The 19,429-nt window shown below is 35.8% G+C and overlaps 2 protein-coding genes and 1 long non-coding RNA gene across 4 annotated transcripts in view; 1 reads left to right on the top strand and 2 right to left on the bottom strand.

Moving 5' to 3' along the window:
• Nucleotides 1–833: 833 nt before the first annotated feature.
• LOC132056965 (uncharacterized) lies at nucleotides 834–16,639 on the bottom strand. The gene is made up of 4 exons (XR_009415047.1): nucleotides 13,409–16,639; nucleotides 8,691–8,796; nucleotides 8,134–8,309; nucleotides 834–1,114 (listed from the first exon to the last, which is right to left on the bottom strand). It is a non-coding gene; the product is annotated as an uncharacterized LOC132056965 (long non-coding RNA).
• On the top strand, nucleotides 4,531–8,678 carry LOC132056964 (uncharacterized). 2 transcript variants are annotated; one of them, XR_009415046.1, is made up of 4 exons: nucleotides 4,531–5,516; nucleotides 6,130–7,942; nucleotides 8,021–8,363; nucleotides 8,479–8,678. XR_009415046.1 is itself a non-coding variant. In XM_059449371.1 (2 exons), exon 2 carries the CDS (start codon nucleotides 6,141–6,143, stop codon nucleotides 6,855–6,857), a length of 717 nt encoding a protein of 238 aa, XP_059305354.1. In that variant the 5' UTR covers nucleotides 5,386–5,516; nucleotides 6,130–6,140; the 3' UTR covers nucleotides 6,858–8,171. The 2 variants fall into 2 exon arrangements, 1 of the variants encoding a protein (XP_059305354.1); XM_059449371.1 differs by lacking the exon at nucleotides 8,479–8,678 and having other exon boundaries at nucleotides 5,386–5,516; nucleotides 6,130–8,171.
• A 1,511-nt stretch (nucleotides 16,640–18,150) lies between the features above and the next one.
• LOC132057863 (uncharacterized) overlaps nucleotides 18,151–19,429 on the bottom strand; it is a 6,471-nt gene continuing 5,192 nt past the window's right edge. The window contains exon 3 of the mRNA XM_059450451.1: nucleotides 18,151–18,216. Coding sequence (XP_059306434.1) covers nucleotides 18,151–18,216 — 66 coding nt within the window. The remainder of the gene's footprint in view (nucleotides 18,217–19,429) is intronic.

Genomic DNA, 19,429 nt, shown 5'->3' with positions numbered 1-19,429 from the left:
GGGAATTGACACTTTCTACCTTTGACCACAACAGTGTCGGATATGAAGTCATCGAACATCCAGTGCACGCCATCCTCCCTGAGTCTAGAAAAGGTGAAGGTCCAACTCTGTTTGGTCTGATCTCCAATGTTTAGACAAAAGTTAAGAAGTCCATCCTTTTCCACCGGCTTACTAAAGTATTAGGTACCTTCGACTTTGATCATGTGTTTGAGGATCCGCCATTGTAGGAGTAGGTTACATCTTTTGAATTATTTATAATGGTTTCTACAAAGGTTTAGGTCTCGGTACATATCGGCTAGGATGATGGGGGTCAAGTCAAAGTATTTGGTGTCTTCTTGTCGGGTTATACCGTAAAAGATGGCATGGTGACTGAGATGATTCGGGTGTCTATGGCTAAGGTTCCATCTTTGGGAAAGACCATGAGTCCTAAAAAGCAAATAGCAATGTCTAAGGGTCGGGTGGCTTCCCACTTGGCATAGGTTTCGCATTCGGCTGGGTGTTCCACAAATCCACTTGGGTTACCGAATCATTTATTTATCTCTAAAGGGTATGGTTGGCCTATGTGCCCAATTGACATAGGAAAAGGAAAGCATTTTGAGTATTTGGTGGTAGGTAGGCTTCTCCAGGATTAGGACATGGTCGTCGGGTTTCTTTCTTCTTTTCAGACCCAACCCCACACTGGTTATGACATCCCTCAATTCCTCCAAAATCGGGGCTGTTTCTTGTCACGACCCTATTTCACTAAGTCGTGCGGGCATCTACCTTTCCCACCTCGATAGGCAAACCCTTAATTCAACATTCACAATTTATAGAAATTAGCGGAAGAAGAAAACTAGCATAAGTCTCACAAATATAATATAAATACGTGCGGAAGTAAATGAAATTCACCCCTGTATCTGGTCTGGTCATACAAAAGCATCTAAATCCAAATACTACAAGTCTGAATAATAATACATAAGCGGTCTCAAAATCATGTCTCATAATGGAAAGCAAGACATAAATAATAGGAAGAGTCTTCGGGCGGCGAACGTCCTCATGCTCACCCTGAAGAGACTTGAATCAGCAATCCTCGAATATCAGCCACGAGGGGTAGAAGTGGATCCAACCTGGTGCTCTGCATTCATAAAAGAATGCAGCAAGTGCAGGTCAGTACAAACAATAATTACTGGTAGGCATCATAGGCCGACTAAGACTAGCTAACATATATAAAGACAACAAAGTAAGATAAACACGTAAAACAACAAGGTACAAGTCAACACGAATCCATATTCATAGTACAAGTCATCACCTATGTTATAGCATCTAAACCCAACTGTGCCAAGTCTCAATATAACCAATCCGAACCAGTACATCACAATCACATCACAACAAGTCATTACCTATTTTATAGCATCTAAACCTAGTTGTGCCAAGTATCAGTTGTAACGAGTCGTTATAGTGGTTTTGACCCATGTATCCTTGCTGACCTTTCCTCGGAGTACCGTTAATACGATTTATGACTTAGTGAAGTCATTAGTTTGGTTCCCAAAAGGTTTGATTGTGATCTAAGTTATTGGTGAAGGAACTAGTTAAGTTAATGAGTTAGAGTTGACCACGGTCAACTCCAGGTTAGGATGACCCTGTGTCAATGTTTTGGAAGTTCCAACAATTTAATATGATGATTTTGAAATTGTCTACAAGTTTTGCTGAGGTTCCGAAGAGTTCCAGATGGGTTTGGGTTTTGTCGCGCTCGTATTCGATGTTTTTGCCATAGGTCTTTGGATAGAAATTGTTCCACATTGATCAAACAACCTTTGTTTTGTGTGAGGTTTGAACCATTAGATCTATATCATAATTACAAAGCTATAGCAAAAAAGAATCGTCACATTTCGCCTCCGCATGAGGGAGTTATGACCATTTTTGTGCGGACTGTTCTAGCAGGTCCGCTATAGTGGACTCAGGGATGCCATAGCGGGACCGCTGCAGCGGCCATGATGACCGCTGCAGTGACCGACGGGGGCAGAAAGCCCTATTTTTATATCTCAACTCCGAACCATTACCCACAAGACCCCAAAGTCAGTTTTCAAGAGAGAAAGAGGCAAACTTCATTCCATTCATTGGTGAAAGCATCTTGGAGGGTAAGTCCCCACCTTAATTATTCCTTTTCGTTTCTTCTTCAAGTTCCATGATTAGTTTAAGGTCCATCGATGGTGGGTGAAAACCCTAGAACCCTAGAATTAGTAAACCCTTAAATAATTAATGGGTTGTTGATTTTTGTTGATTAATCATCTAGGAGTATAGATTATCACTTTCTAGGAAGGGAATTTGATTTCTTATGGTTGAAATTGCATGTTGAGACTTAGGGTTCTAATAAAAATGGAAACTTTGTCCTAAAATCCGTTTGAAGGGGGTAAAATTGATTAGAAACCCATGAATTGAAGGTTAATGATTGGAGAGATGGAAGTTATGATAAATTCACCATTAAAGGATGGTTTCATCCATTGAAAAGGGAAGAAGTAAGTGGGTCTTCTTCCCCAAATTGTTATTCTTGTTTAAATACATGGTTTGTTGCTTACTTAGCATCATATTATTAGACTTTGACCATTCTGAGGCGCTTCGGAAACAGAAGGCTCGTGTGGAGTAGTTCGTGGCTCCTATTCTGCATTCGACGTAGGTTACGGCTTACTTTAGTTAGACATTGATTAACGAAATGTATGTATTGTGTAGAATTGATGATAGAAAGCATGATTAGGTATTCGGACATGGTGTTTTGGTTAGATATTAGCTAGGTTGGTATGACATCTGATTTTGTGGGATCGTCGCCATTACTTTATGTACTGAAATATGAGTTGTAGTTGTATTCATACTGTAGCGATTCGGGATGGATTTCTATTAGGCTGATTGTTGTTGATGGTGGTTCGTTGACCTGTTATTGTGATTAGACTTATTACCTAAGTTACCGTGTTGTACTCAATTCTCTCTTATTGTGACACATATCATCGGAGAAAGGAAGGATACTGAGCTTAGACTTGAATCGTGATTTATATATTTATGATAGTACGTAGATGAACACTTGATGTATGATTTACTGTTGATGATAATATATAGAAAAATGGAGCATCTTGGTGATACAAGACTTAGTTGTGAGGCGTACTTGCTATATGTGGAAGTAAAGAGGGACATAGACTCTTATGTTGGTTGAGACGGTTTGTATGATTCATTTCATGGTTGAGTTGATCTAAGTCTTGATATGACTTGTGGCTTTGTGACTAGTACCTTAATCGTTAGTTTATTTGCATTGATTTACCATGTTTACACTCATTTATGCATTCATACACTCATACATGATAGAAATGGTTCGGTAACGATTCGTGAAAGACTTGTGGCACGATGCCTTGTGTTTGACATTGATATTGCTATTGTTCATAGTCCATACATACTAATGAACTGGAATACGTTGAGACGTACATTGTGATGTGAAATTAGTGAAAAAGTTAAATATAATCTTCTTTTTGAACTTGTGGTACTATTTGATACATGTTACTTGATAAATTAATCATTGAAGAGTGATGTGACAGTGTTACTATATATATGAAAAGGCAGATTTGACCGGGGGTGAGGATGTGGCCTAGTTGTGAGCTCGTGGTTTGAGGTTCATTCTAGAATGAGTGGTATATATATATATATATATATATATATATATATATATATATATATATATATATATATATATATATATATATATATATATATATATATATATATATATATATATATATATATGAAGAGGCACATTTGACCGGGGTTGAGGATGTGGCCTAGTTGTGATCTCGGGTCCGAGGAGTGGATTCGGAACGAGTGATACATGGACACCATGGGTCCCCGGCAGGTCATGACTTCTAGGCAATGACACCAGTGAGCATGTGTGTACAGTGTGTATTTGGCCAGTGCATTGCATGCACTTCATCATATTTTGCATTGTACATCATTACATTTTATTCTGCATTATGATATGCTCGTTTGGTTCTGATTTTGGTATGGATGTTGAATGCCTATTGTGATATAAATATGATCATTAACTGAGTTAAATTGTGGATTAGTGACTCTACCTAGGGACGGAACTTGGACTTGTGATTATCAGGTGAGATTATTGAAACTTGACAGACTTATGGTTTAGAAGCTTCATCTTAGGCTATGACTTTGTTATGGGATATTCTGTGACTTGAATTTGAGTACTAAATGCCTATCTGTTTATCTTGTTGATTTTATACTTATATGCGTGAACTAATATTAGTCGGCCTATGAGGCTTACCGGTGCATAGTGTTTGTACTGATACTACCTTCGCACCCTTTTTGAGTGCGATTGTGTTCCCGAGAGATTTCACTCGGACTACATCTCTAGCTTGAAGCTAGTTAGCTTGATCGGATCCGAGGGTGACCTTCTATCCATGGCATGCCACCTGAAGATCTCTCTTTCCAGATGTCTACTTTCATTCCAGACATTATTTGTTATTATATTGAGATATACTTCATTCTTTAGACATTGTTGGTTAGAGTCCTTGTACGATGACTTTCAGATTTTGAGGGTGTAATAGTTAAGACTCACTATATTAATTATTATTTATGACTTGGTCAGACTATTTGTTCATTCACGTATTTATTGATTGTTAGAGTACAAATGATTAAAGAAGTTGAAATTGGCTAGTAATTAATGGGTTAACGGGTAAGGGTTCGCCTGCTAGTGTTAATAAGGTAGGTACCCGCACGATCGGTAATTTGGATCGTGACATCAGTATAACCAATCTGAACCAGTATATTACAATCATATCACAGGAAACCAAAAGGTACAATGCAATGCAATGCAATAATGCATGAATGATGAATACAAGGCATATGCACCGTACACATCCACTCCGATCGATGGAATATCACATCTCGGTAGCACAATCCATGGGAGACCCACAAAGTCCATGCACTACTCGTCCCGGCAATGACCTCGGTGACGAGCACTTTCTCGATTCCAGAAAGAGACCTCGAGCATCGATTACCCATTCGTTCCCGGCAAGAGACCTCGGGCAACGTACACTCATTCCACTCCGATAAATGACATCGGATTATGGTCTCTCATCTCTCTTTTACGCTCTCCGGCAAAGACCTCGGAGGCTACACTCTATCACTTATCATCATCAGTACCAATGTTTTCAGGGGCGTTTTTGGGGCAAGGGCGGGGCGGGGCGTGGAAAAAAGCCTCTGGTCATTTTCAAAAGGCGAAGATCCTGTGGGCGTACACCTTAAAATTCAAGGCAACCGCCCGGGCGTAAAACTTGCCCCAAGACTAAGGCTTACGCCCAATGGAACTAAACAAATTAAGGGAAAATTTACCATTTATCTTTTATATTTTAATGGCTTTGACCGGTTATCTTCTAAAGCTCTTTTTTATTCCACTTTTCTATACCCAAATCCCCAAACTTCTTTTGTCAATGTCACGTAGCAACTCCACCAGAGAGTCAAGAACTCCATTTTCATCTTGATTCTTGGTAAGCCCTCTTACATGCTTTCTTCTATAAATATGTCTTCAATCATATATGCTTTACTTGATGCTCTCTTAGATAGTTAGATATTCTACCAACTTAGTTCAAAATTATCATTCAAAACCTTTTAGGTTTTCCAAAAAATAAAGTACTTTTTTTCCAAGCAAAGTTAATGCGTTTTCTTCCTTAACTTTGTGGAAATCTTACTTTGTATTGTGAAAAGATTTGATGCAGTATACTCTTCTTCTTCTTTTTTCTATTAAAGTTTGTGACAGTAGATTGAGAAAAAAAATGAACTAAAATTGAAAGATAATAAAAGAAACAAGAACTACAAGAAGACAAGAAGCAAAGAATAAACAAAAAGGACTAAACTTTGTAGTTTGTTAAATTGTTATAAACTTATAATTAGTGGGTATTGGCAGACTAAGAAATGAATCCTGGGTTCAAAATATATTTTTTTTCCAAAAATAAATGTATACTTCCTCTTTATATAGATATATATTGATTTTGAGGTGAATTAGTAGTAAATTGCACTACAATGGTGGGTGATCTTAATGTAACTTTATATTATTTATTTTCTTCTTTTAAACTTATATTTTTTGTGTCATTTTTATTGTAGATCAGTTGACAATGGATGAAGATGAGGTTCCCAAAAAAGTGAGCAGAAAGGATTTTGCATGGAAATATGCAATTAAGACCCCAGGTGAGAAGTACTTCAAATGCAAGTTCTGTGATCAACAATGTATCCGCACAATCAATAGATTGAAGCAACATTTATCAGGCACTCATTTAGGAATGACGCCTTGTCTTAAGGTACCAGATGAAGTAAGTGAAGAATGCAAGAAATCATTACAAAAGCTTAAAACTGCAAAAGCCATGCCAACTGCTACTTTGGAAGAAATGCGAGTGGCTGCATCTGGAAATGTTAATATGTCTAGTGAAGTTAGTTCATCTCCAACTATGGCCAATTTAAATCCAAAGGCTAGAGGTCCATTGGATGATTTTGTTAGTGCTCAAGCAAGGCAAGCTACTTCGAACTCCAAATGGAAAAAGGAGGAAAGGAAAGAAGTTTGTCAACGAATTGGTAGATTCTTCTTCTCAAGTGGTATACCGTTTAACATCGCAAATGATCCATATTATTTGCCTATGTTCGAAGGCGTTGCAAATTATGGTCTGGGTTTTGTGCCTCCCTCAATGCATGAGTTGAGAACTTGGATACTAAAAGAAGAAGTTACAAATATTCACAAGATGTTAGATGAGCATAAGAAATCTTGGAAGCATATGGTTGTTCAATTATGTCGGATAGTTGGTCGGATGGAAAAAGTAGATGCTTTGTCAACTTTCTGATTAATAGTCCTGCAGGTACTTTCTTTCTCAAATCTATTGATGCTCTGATTCTATTAAAAGTGGTGAAATGCTTGCATTACATTTAAATAAAGTCATAGATGAAGTTGGAGAAGAAAATGTTGTTCAGATAATAACCGATAATGGTTTGAATTATGTGAGTCTTTGGAAAAAGAATACTGGAAACAAGGCCTCATATTTATTGGACTCCATGTGCAGCACATTGCATTGATCTTTTGTTATAAGATATAGGAAAAATGAAAATTCATGCAGATACACTTACAAAAGAAAAAGGAGTGGTGAGATTTATTTATGGACGTACATGGGTGTTAGATTTAATGAGGTCATTCACAAATAACCATGAGCTCCTTCGCTTCGCTGTTACTCGCTTTGCTACAACATATTTTACACTTCAAAGCATTCAAAAGCAAAATCAAGCCCTTAAAAATATGTTTTCTTCCGAAGCTTGGAATAAATGTTCTTGGGCTAAGAAATAGGAGGGGGTGAAAACTAGATCCACCGTTCTCTTTGATCCAAACTTTTGGCCTTATATTGCTTATTGTGTGAAGAGTGTTGCTCTTTTAGTGTCTATTTTGAGAGAATAGATTCGGAGGAAAAACCATGTATGGGATACTTGTATGATTTGATGAATATGTCCAAGGAAAAAATAGCTATGGATTGTGGCTATAATGAAAAAAAGTATGGTCCCATACGGAAAAGAATTGATGATAGATGGATTAAACAACTCCATCGTCCACTTCATTCTACTGGTTACTATTTAAATCCACAATTGCGATTTGAGGAAAGGTTTTCGAGTAATTTTGAAATAAAAAAAAGGTTTGTACGAATGTTGGATTATGAAGAGAGATTTAAAGTGGATGTTCAGTTAGATTCATGTGACCACTTGAGAGGGCAGTTTGGAAGTCAAATAGATATGGATTCTAGAAAAGTAAGATCTCCTGCGGATTGGTGGATGCGATTTGGGGGTCAAACTCCAGAATTGACTAAATTTGCAATTCGTGTACTGAATCTCACTTGCAGTTCTTCAAGTTGTGAACGAAATTGGAGTACCTTCGAGTCGGCAAAAAGTATGTTTTTTTAAGAAATTTTTCTTATTTTCCTTTTAGTTTATGAACTCTTACATTATGTTTTCTAACGTTTGGTAGATTCTTACCAAAAAGAGAAATAGACTTGAGCATGAGAGGTTAAATGCTTTAGTTTATGTAAGATACAATACTAGACTAAGAGAGAGGAGCATCAAAAGAAAATTTCAAAGTACCAATCCAGTTCTAGTTGGTGAAGTTGATTACGATGATGAATGGATTCGAAAAAGAAGATCGATTAGCTTACGAAGATTCTTCCTAGCTTGATGAAGAGAACTTGTTTGATGTTGACGTCATTAGAACGGTGTATATCAAAGTGAACTTACACATGAATCTATCATTGATGTTGGCACTGTAAGATATACAAGTGAATTAGGTCCTTCTAGTAAAAAACAAAAGGCATCAGGTAAGTGTATAGTGTTCTACCATTATTTTTATTAAGTTATATATTGTCAGTTATGTCAAAATTAGTAACACTTTTTATTTTTTCTTCTCCTTTGATCTACAAAACGAAAAAACAGTGCAACTCGAGGATGGGGAAGGACTGGAAGATGTGGATATTGATGATGATCTCACCCTGATAGTGTTTGGTCTGGTGTACTAAGAAACTTTTTTGGCTTAAAAAGCAACTGAAAATTTGAACTTTGAAGCAAACATGTGAATAATATATTTTGAAATATAGGTACATTGAGAACAACTTTTGCTGTTGGTAAATATCTCAAAAACCTCTTACTTGTCTTTGTATTTTTAACATGACACATGAATCTTGCACTCTTGCCGATGAGAGACATCAAATGGCAACAGTTTCTTTGGCTCCAACCAAATCTAATTGTGAAGTCCTATTCATGACAGTTCAAGAAGATACTTGAGAAATGATATGACTTTAGTATATTTTTACTTTTTGTGGACGATGACTCTCATTTGAGCTATTATGATGATACATCAGTAGCTTTGACTAATTTTTTTGTATGTACCAAATTATCTTTTAATATTTAGTTGTGGATGGAGTTTGTTTCTCTCATGTTTTAAAGTACAGTTTCTTTGACTCCAACCAAATCTAGTTGTGAAGTCTTGTTCATGAGAGTTCAAGAAGATACTTGAGAAATGATATGGCTTTTGCATATTTTTACTTTTTGTTGAAGATGACTCTCATTTAAGCTATTATGATGATACACCTGTATCCCTGACTATTTTTTTTGTATGCACCAAATTATCTTTTAATATTTAGTTGTGGTGGAGTTTTATTCTCTCATGTTTTAAAGTATTGCAAAGGCATTGCAGAGTTGCTCTTACAAATGACTATATTTTTTAGCTTATCTTGTCTAGATTATTATGTCACTAATAACATTACTGTTAATATGTATCTGGTTAGTTTAAAAAGTCATATTTTTGTGTTGTTACTTGTTAGTGCACTCGTATAATAAATATAATAATGTTTCCTACAACTTTTTTGTGATTTGTGTGAATATTGAACAAAATTTTAATGTAATTTTCACATTTTAAACATATTTAATTAATTATAAAAGTATAAAATTAAGGATCCATGGGACTTTCGCCCCGTGCCTCGAGGCTTACGCCTCGCCCAACGCCCCCGCCTCTGAAAACATTGATCAGTACCATAACAATGCAATATCAATGTATCATGAAAATGAGTATGAGTACGATGCAATGTAATATCAACAACCAATTCAATCTCAAACAGTACCACACATGGCACACAAGTAATATCAATAATAAGGCTACACAATAAGCCACAATGGAATCACAATTCTCATCTCAATATCAATCAAGTAAGGTACCGCAATATCATAGCCATGATATATCACTAATCACCAATATCCGATGTCTCAACGTGGCAACGAGCCAATAAGTAAATAGAACAAAATAAGTCAACAACGCAACGGGGTGGTTAGCCCCCAAATCATACAAGAAGTCCCAACCTAAGATAATATCCAATCCAACTTCATACCCGAAGGTTTACATGCACTCTCCGACAATATCATCTAAACATACGCTTCGTTAATTGAAATCTCACCATAAGGTAAACCGTAACCTACCTGGAGAGCCGAACAGCAAAGTCTCCAATAGTCGAACCTTAGTCTTTCCCCTTCTTTAAGCCTCGAGATAATGGAAGTCTAATCATATCCGAATCATGAAATAAGAATCAAGAAGAAATAACATTCAACCTTACTACTATTCAAGACCCAAATCCCAACCTATGGGATGGGGTTTATGAACTAAAGAGATGAAATTAGGAATCTATAGATCTCAACATGAAAATAATGTTCTAGGTGATCAATTCTCACCAATTATAAGCTAGAAGAACTAACAAATCACTTAATTTCGAATTCTATGCTAAACCCTCAAATTTGGGTATAAACCCTAACTTGCAATTTCATAAATTACACACTAATAAGGAAGGAATCATGCAATAATAGTTTCTAATCATCAATTCCATGCTTAATGAAGCTAACCCAATCAATAAATCAAGATTTAATAGCCTAGAATGAAGAACCCTCAAAACCCTCTTTTAATCCTCAAGCTCTTAATGAAACTAGCATGATTAATGGATTCCTAAGGTGATTAATGGAACAAGGAATGGAAAGGAAGGTGAAAGAACTTACCACAATGATTTTCTATGAAGAACAACCTTGAATGCTCCCAAAAAGCTCTAAAGTCGGAGTGGTATTGAATGAAAGACTTAGGGCTTTTAACACACATTTCATGAATCTAACTGCCGGTCACCCGCTTACACGCCCACTCGAGGGCTTTAGCGGTCCAGCTTCCATGGTCCCATGACCGCTTTTGCGGTCCTACCCAAATACACAAGCGGCTACAGCGGCAGGGTAACTGCTAAAGCGGTACCGCCGCCGCGGTCCTGGTGCAGCCACAGCGGGCACCAAACACCAGAAACTCCCAAGTTTTCACTAAGTCAACCCGAAATCCCGACTATCGTCCGAGACCATCTGCTCACAATCCATATATGCAGACATACATAAAAACACGCTACGAACGCACTCATGGCCTCGAAATTCTCAAAGTCTCGTTGACCGAGTCAACCCCCGATACCTCAAAACTAACTTCCCAACCCAAGTCCCAAAATGCACCCGAGTGCATTGGGAACCAAACCGAATATACACACAAGTTCTAAAAGACCATCCGGACCTCTCGAAATCGACGGATTCACGAAAAAGGTTTGTTTACCTAAAAGTCAACTTTGAGTCAACTCTTTTTCGCTTTAAGCCCAAATTTCCCACAAAATCACCCAAATTATATCCAAAGACCTCGGGAAGCGTGTCAACGGTCCCCTTGGGTCAAATGTGAGCTAAACAAGCTCGAGAAAGGGTCAAAAGTACCGAAAAGGCTATAACGACCAAACGGGTAGTTACATTTCTACATTATGCCTAAAACAGAAAACCATCTTATCTCGATCCCAATATCTGGTAATTACCTCTATCAACTCCCTACAACCACTCATTGTCATTATAGAGATTAGATTTCCTAAATGGCAAGAGATCATTTTCTTTCTTCTTGACTCATCCTACCCCACCATATGCATAGCAAATCCGATGTATCTATAACCATATTAAACTCCAAGTTAGTCATCATCTAAAAAAACAAAGCAAGGTTAACGTTCCCCCTACCCTCCCAGAGGCGATGGTTTAGCACATAGGCACATTACATGTTTTCAATTAGCACATAAATGAGATGCGGTGTTTTTCGGGTCATAGACCGTACTTGACACGATGTGGTCTCCCTATCAAGTTGGGATACATCTCAAATATTCAAACCCTTCTAGTTCATCTTTGGATTTGGCTTAGCTCTAACCTACGCATATGCAAGAATGGGTTTTCTGAAGTGACCTTGGACCCGAGCAGACTACTCGGGGTGAACTGTTGTCTACTGCTGGGTGACCGCACACCAACTCCGTATTATACATGTTTCAAAGGAGGGGCGTTTCGGGTTTTCTTAGTAAGGGCTAGACCGTGAGCCCGCGTGTCCCTTTGAAACCAAGCTTTTTATCAGGAGTGGCGGAATTGATGATATGAATGCATGATAATTTATATTTGCAGGAAAGTAAATAATTAAGCAAATAGTCACAATTATATCACATTATATTGAAACCCTTATCGTTAGAACCTAGAAAATCCCCAGCAGAGTCGCCAACTGTTACGGTTCACTTTTACGTGGGTGCATAAAAGCTGCTAAGAGGTTATTGGTGCTCTAAATGAATTTTAGTATTTTTAGAGTCGTCATCTAATTTATTAAAGGGAAATTAGATGGGTTAAAAGGGTTTATCAAGCAAGAGAAAAATCCTTTTAGAACCAAAGTTCGAGGTGAGAGTTCTGGTGATCCCCTAGGGAAGGTTTTAAGCGCCCTAGTATTAAGGATCTATAGAATACGGTTGACCTACGAGCCTCGATGTGTGATTGTTGTAATTATTTTCTTAAAATGTTTTTGTTAACGCAAAATGTCATGCTATCATAAATTCAAAATTCCGGCAAAATGTCCCCTTAGAAAAGAGAGTTTTGGTTTCAAAAAAAAAAATTGTATAAGTGTTCAACTCACTTCATTTCCGGACCAAGACACACTCGGAATTTCTCCCGAGTAGAGTCGCCACTATTTTGGTCCTAATGATATGAGTTTAGTTCTTATAGGTTTTTATTATGTATATATAAGAAAATATGTGGAGTATATCTACCTTTTTACAATATAAGTATATAATAGAAAGTGAAAAGTTTATTAAGTCCTATTTTAGTCCTATCGAAGCTCAAATGTCAAACATAGTCCACACCAAAGCCATCTCATTTTCGAATCAGTTCGGGTATAATTCCTCTTGTTTTTGTCCCTTAAGTTTTAGGCTTTAGGCCCAAAATACTTTTGTTTCTTATTCTGAAAAATTGTCCAAGTTAAAGGCAAATACAGTTCATTTAGGTTCTGAAAATTCCAAGCCTTCAATATTGCCAAAATTTCAAACATACTAAAAGAGTTTTCCCTTCAATCCGCCGATCTTAAAGTCATTCTGATTCAGTCCATTTAATCAAAGAGGTCAAAATCATACATTTTTATTCTTTCATTTTTAAAAGGAAAGCCTTTTACGGGCTTAAGGCCCAAAACTTACTTTCATTTTTATACCCAATTCATCTCCAAAATTACACAAACGGCGGAAGGCCCAAAATACTATTTAGTTCCAGTTTCATAATTTATTTAGCCTTAATCGTGTCATTAAAGCAGTTTAAACTTAAGAAAAAAATTCAATTTAATACCGATTTCATGCAAAGTGTAGGATTAGCCAAGTTTGAAAATCATTTGGGCGACATACCTAATAATACTAAGTGTTTTTCCTAAGTTCTAACATTCAAAGGGGTGTCAATATTATACGAGTGTTTTACAAATACATTTACACATAATGAAATGAAAAAAGGAGAAAAGTTAGGCTGGTGGGCGTACCTAAGCCCACCAGTTGCCTATCTTCACCCACAGGTGGGCCTCCAATATATTAGCTTCCCTTTCACATTTGCTTCCCTTTCCTTTAAGTCCGGACTCAATTCAAAGAAGAGAGTTGAGTCTCAGGCCCAAATATATGTTTTTGGCAAAGATGTGGCCCAAATGGCCCGCGTAGTTCACATGCAAGCAAAGAAGGAGGAAGAAGGGGGAAAAGAGGTTAGGAGGTATCTTGAACTTAAACGCTTATTTAAGTATGAATTAATCATATTTACCAGCACACACCTATATAAAGACATACTTAATCAATTAATCAACATAACACAGAAGGCCCGACCCAACTTATAAAGACAAAGAAATCAAAGAGTGCCAAGTCTTAAGAGAACAGTGAGGGCAGAAGACCTAAATGCAAATCAGAAAATAGCAAAAGAAAGAAGAGGCCCAATACACAAAGCAAAAACAAAGAAAACCAATCCAAACTATATTCTTTTAAACATACGGGCCACAATTCTGGTTATAGCAAAGGATATACCATGCATATACTGGATATACAAGTTCATATATACCAAGGGTATACAGAGCTTTTGTATATACTTAGTATATTTTGGTATACCTTCAGTATGCACAGCTTGTATTCAAGCAAAACAACTATGTAAACTTACAATAAACCTAGTTCTATCTACTTATCATGTCATGACACATTTAGAAAGGACATAGAAGCAGTTTAAAAGACAGAATACAAGTGATATACACAATATTCAAGATTCAGATACTAACAGGATGCAATGACACATAAATGAAACTTAACATGACTATATACCTAAAGTATCTAAATTATTCTAGTGAGACAAACATCAAGTCCAGCCAAGTATCAACAAGTTACAAAGGGAAGAAAGACAGATTCAGTATTTTGTAAGCCAAATGACTATAGGCATGAGTGTTAACAGAGTTAATTAAAGGTAGACACGCAAGTATAAGACAAGATTCTCAATCTTTTCCCACATATAGATACATATTAGGATGATCTATTCTCATATGGTCACACGAAAGCAAAGAGACATGATTTCAAATAATAGACTAACAAATACCAAAGTTTTAGGTTTGAACAAGACATCTGGAGGAAAAATATGCATTTGGCATGTTCATGTGGCACTTTAAGGATAAAAACTATATGCAAGAATGAAGAATAGGTTCAGATTCAGTAGAAGGAAACATAAGAGCATACAACTAAACATTTTTGACACTTAGGCAGTCAACAAAAGCCTCAGGGCTCACATAAGATTCAGAGAGGTGCCCTCCTGAACTCTTATGCAAATAACACTTCTCACAGTAAACATTTAGAGGTTCACGTTGAATACATGGTTAGAACATGCAAAGATTCAAAAATGGTCATGCAATTAACGCAGATTCAAAGACTTTGCATAAGGCTCATGGTGGTTAAACTAACAAGCCTATAGCTCAGGTTGACTTATGTTCAGACAATAAGTAAAGTCTAGTAATAATCCTTATGTGATATATTTAGGAAGTCGATGACCAAGTTTATAAAGAGCATCATAACTATTTGAGACTCAACACAGATTCACACAAAGCAATAGCATTCAACAAGGACATTCATATCCACAAATGGACACATTTAACAAGTACAGAGATGGGATACCAAGTTCAAATACAGAGGACTAGCTCATTATACCATATTTAGCATAGTTCATACATATACACCAAATTCTCAAGTTAACAACCTCCACATCTAAGCTTGAAACAGGTTTATCATACTAACACATAACCAAATCTAAGCATCTTTACCCAAATATTCATAATAAACACCCTAAAAAGATATCACACCTAATCTAGATGACTCAGATCTTGCTTTAAACTAATATTTAAGCATACAGGATCATGCTACAGTTTACCATATCATGTGTCATTAATAGTTGACAAACTTCAAGTTCAAACTCAAATTAGACAGAAATGTGGCATATCTCATAAAACCAACTGGTCCATTAGCAAACAGACCTTATGCTAGATACATGATGGCTCACAGCCCTTGAACAATCACAAATCCAACCTACAATGGTTACCAACAATGGATACACTAATACTGATCATTAAGCATGCAAACACAGTCTATACTAATGGATTAAAAGCACAAACAGAGTCTAACAGGAAAGATACTACAACTAATACTATATTCTCAACATAATAGGGATTGAATCATTAAACACAATAGAAAGATGCAGCTAAACGGGATTTAAACTAAGAGTATACTAAACAAGAGCTAAAGTAGGCATAGTATTAATTAAACTAATTACTCAACATGCTGAATCTTGACTGAATAAGACCTAAGCTAACATATAAGCACATGACTAAACTTAGAAAATGAGAAAAAAACATAATAAACAAGACTAATACTTAACATACACAAGTCTAATTCAAACTAATAAGCACCATAACTAGACTAACAGCTTAACATACAAAATGCAAATAAAATACTAGAAAAGAATACTTAAAGGGAAGAAGTTTACCTTTTGTGAGTGCATCCTTGGACGAGATTTGGACTTGAAAGCTTCAATCCTCCACTCCAACACTCAGCCACGCACACACAAAAAACAAAGAACAAATTTTAAAACTTTGACTTAATCGAAAAATTAAAGGTCTTAAGCAAAAAATTGCTAGAAACACTAGGTATTTCGATTTTTTAATATGCAAGTGATATTCGATGTCGTAAGCTATCAAACAATGTGATTTGGGGGTTCTATTTATAGAACCCCAATTTCTCAAGACCCTAGCTTCCAAACGATGTGGGAGTTTTGCAATTTTTACAATTGCATCTCTCAATACCACATCCAATGGCCAAGAATCGAGTGAATAAACAAATTAAGGGTCAGATTTGACTCGAAATCGGTCAATCCGTGGGGTTCTTCATGAACCAATGACATTCATGGATTCAAAATCACAATACAACAAAAACAATTAAAGATTTTCAGGCATATAACCGCTGTAAAAGCATAAAAGGGAAGAAAAAGGGGGGTGGTAATACCGTGTTTGGGCTGAATCTCGGTGATATTGGTTGAGAAATGGAAGAGCAATAAATGTTCTTGCCATTCTCAGCCCTACAAAGACCGTATCATCCACGCGGGCCCACGAGGTTGCCATTTTCTGCAAAATGACGTCATAGAGGAGAGAGGCGCGGCTAGGGTTTGCATAACACTGAAGAGAGAAAAAGACTTAAAGGGTCGTTTGTTTTTAAGACAAAATGGGGAATGAAAAGGGGTATTACCCCTTTAAAGTGAAATTGGGTCGGGTCTGGTCTTTATTGGATCGGACCCCGCTAAATTAAAAGGATGGGGAGGCAGTCCTATGTGTATACACACTCATATACATATATACACATTTATATCTGTGTATATGTGTGTGTATACGACAAGATTCAAACGTTCAATTTAACAAATGGCCACAACCAGAACAAATAATGAAATAATTCTTTAATTAATGGCCAAATATGACTTAATTAACTAATTAACCAAACTAATGAACATGGTTAATATGCTAATGGACTTAAGTTGCAAATATAGCCTCAATTGACTTTAAACCATGAAAATGATCATTTCAATTATGAACATAATTAGCCTAATCAAACAATTAAAGACTAGTTTTTGCAATAATGACCTCAATTGGCTTAAATCATGAATTTGGCTATTTCAATTAAGGCCAGATTTAAACTTAGCCAAACAATAAAGGCTAATTTTGCAATAATAACCATAATTAACTTCAAGCCATGGAAATTAGATATTTCAATTAAGGCCAATAATTGATTATTTCAATTATGGCCCCAATTAACCATTTAGTGAGCAATTTATGAAATTAACCACAATTAAGTACTTGATTAATTATGATTAACTCAAAAAATTGCACCAATGCAAATTGAATATGCAAAATTAAGAATTGAGGAGTAAAATGATTAATTCATTTAATTAATCAGATTTCTTGAATCAAACAGAGTAAAATGCTTGCTAATTTGATTTTCTGATAATTTTAACAATTAAATAAATAATTGTTTTAAATTATCTTCTTGATTGAATTTAGCAAATGTTCCATATTAATTCTAAAAATGTGTAAATTAATTTCTAGATGATTTGTACTATTATTGAAGCTATTTTGCCAAATGAAATGGCAAAATATTATCGAATAATTTTATAAAATCATTTTAACTTGTAAAAAATACACATTTCACTCCGTTTGATATCCAAGGACTCTGGATAATTAAAATAAATTATGAAAGGTCAAAAATTCGGTGTCAACAAGCCCTACTACTCGTTTTATGTTTCTTTGGGGCATTAGCAATACCCTTACTCCTTTTATCAACCTGTCATCTACACATCAAAAAAAAAAAAAAAAAAAAAAAAAACAGAAGGAACTCTTTTAGCAGGTACAAAAAGAGATAGGCTTAACCTAGAACACATCAATCCGGTTAAGCAGATTATTTTGTTGTAAGACAAGTAATGAGGGTAGAAATGCAAGTCCCAAATAATCCCATGTATTAATTAAGAAACGGAAGAGGGACTAAAATAACCTCGAACTATTAGAATTGGTGCAAAAATACCCTCCATCCACCTTTGAGCCCTCAAATACGCCCGCCATCCACCTTTTGGGTCTAATATACCCTTATTTCTAACAGCCCCGTCTCACTAAATACATGGCATTATTTAATTGGTTACCCAATATAATTAACTAAACTCATTAAATTTCTTCTAAGTTGACTGGATCCTAACCCACCAGTTAAATTCCCTTAAAGACCTTGACATGGAGATCATTTCCTGCCATAGAAACAAAGAAGTGATTAGCTCACAAGCAGGACAAATGATCGACAATCTGTTAATAGGGAAGCATTCGAGACAATCATTCAATTTTTTTCCTCTTCTAGGAAATTCAAAAGTAAACTATTATTAAGTACATCCAAAGCATAATCAGAGTGAAAAGGAGAAGGGAAGAAACAAGATTAAATTAAAATAAAGATTAAAAATCATCTTTATGAAAAATTAACAATTTCAAGTTACAGAATAAGCAATACAACACCATGTACCTTGCAGTCACTAGTGTTTTCTGCTACTGTACATAACAAGTGAAACTAATAGCAAGAGCTATACTGCAATGAACTCAAAATAAGGCAAAACTTAACTGTTAAAAATTGTGATCATGCTTGAAACAATTACTTACAAGAAGCTCTTCCAACTATAATTAATCAGTTCCACAGTTCATTCCACTGTCCCAAATTTAACACCTATCAAAGCAATCTATTAATCTAAGCAACTAAGAAAATGCTAATTTAAAATCGGAAGAACTTTCAAATGAAGTTCTAGCAGAAACTGAATCATTAAAATACTAATCCAACATATCATCAAAAATAAAGTTTCATATATCCAATAGAGTCCATTATATATCTGTTGCTGATTATCAGTGATAAGCCTGACTATGTATGTGAAGCAAGCAACTCAGATTTTCTGTACCAGTTAAAGTTCTTTTTTTTTTTTTTAAGTATGTAGGCCCTTGCTCACTGTTGAATGCAGATCTTCAAGAATTAATAACAGCTTTTTATCATACGTATAATAATTAATCACGCATCTAAAAATCCATAAATCATTATGTGAACCTAATTATGTGCGGTATTGAGGAAATTAAAATATTAAACAAAAGTAAAAGTGAAAAGAGAGACTGAAAGAAAATGAAAAAACACAACCCCAGCTGATACAAAAGAAACCTTAACACTCTTCTCTCTATTCTTATCAATTGCCAAATCCAACATCACCAAGTCCAAACATGAAACCAGATGATAATCCAACATCACAATTACCAAATCCAACATCTACTATGCATTCATGAGATCCAGGTTTGAATACATATCAATAACCAAATTCTATCAAGAAAACAAAAATACGACAAACTAAATTCATTCGGAGAAATCCTAAAAACAAAAACAAAGAAAAAACACAAATTCAGCGAAGATAAGCGGGGATTTTGATACGGATAAAC

Source organism: Lycium ferocissimum, chromosome 5 (assembly GCF_029784015.1).
Source record: "Lycium ferocissimum isolate CSIRO_LF1 chromosome 5, AGI_CSIRO_Lferr_CH_V1, whole genome shotgun sequence".
Lineage (NCBI taxonomy): Eukaryota > Viridiplantae > Streptophyta > Magnoliopsida > Solanales > Solanaceae > Lycium > Lycium ferocissimum.
Note: the sequence above shows the minus strand (reverse complement) of the source record. Positions and strands in the feature narration are given on the sequence as shown.

What these genes read in the sequence shown, in the direction of transcription:
- LOC132056964 (XM_059449371.1), top strand. Translation starts at nt 6,141, where the DNA reads ATGGATGAAGATGAGGTTCCCAAAAAAGTGAGCAGAAAGGATTTTGCA.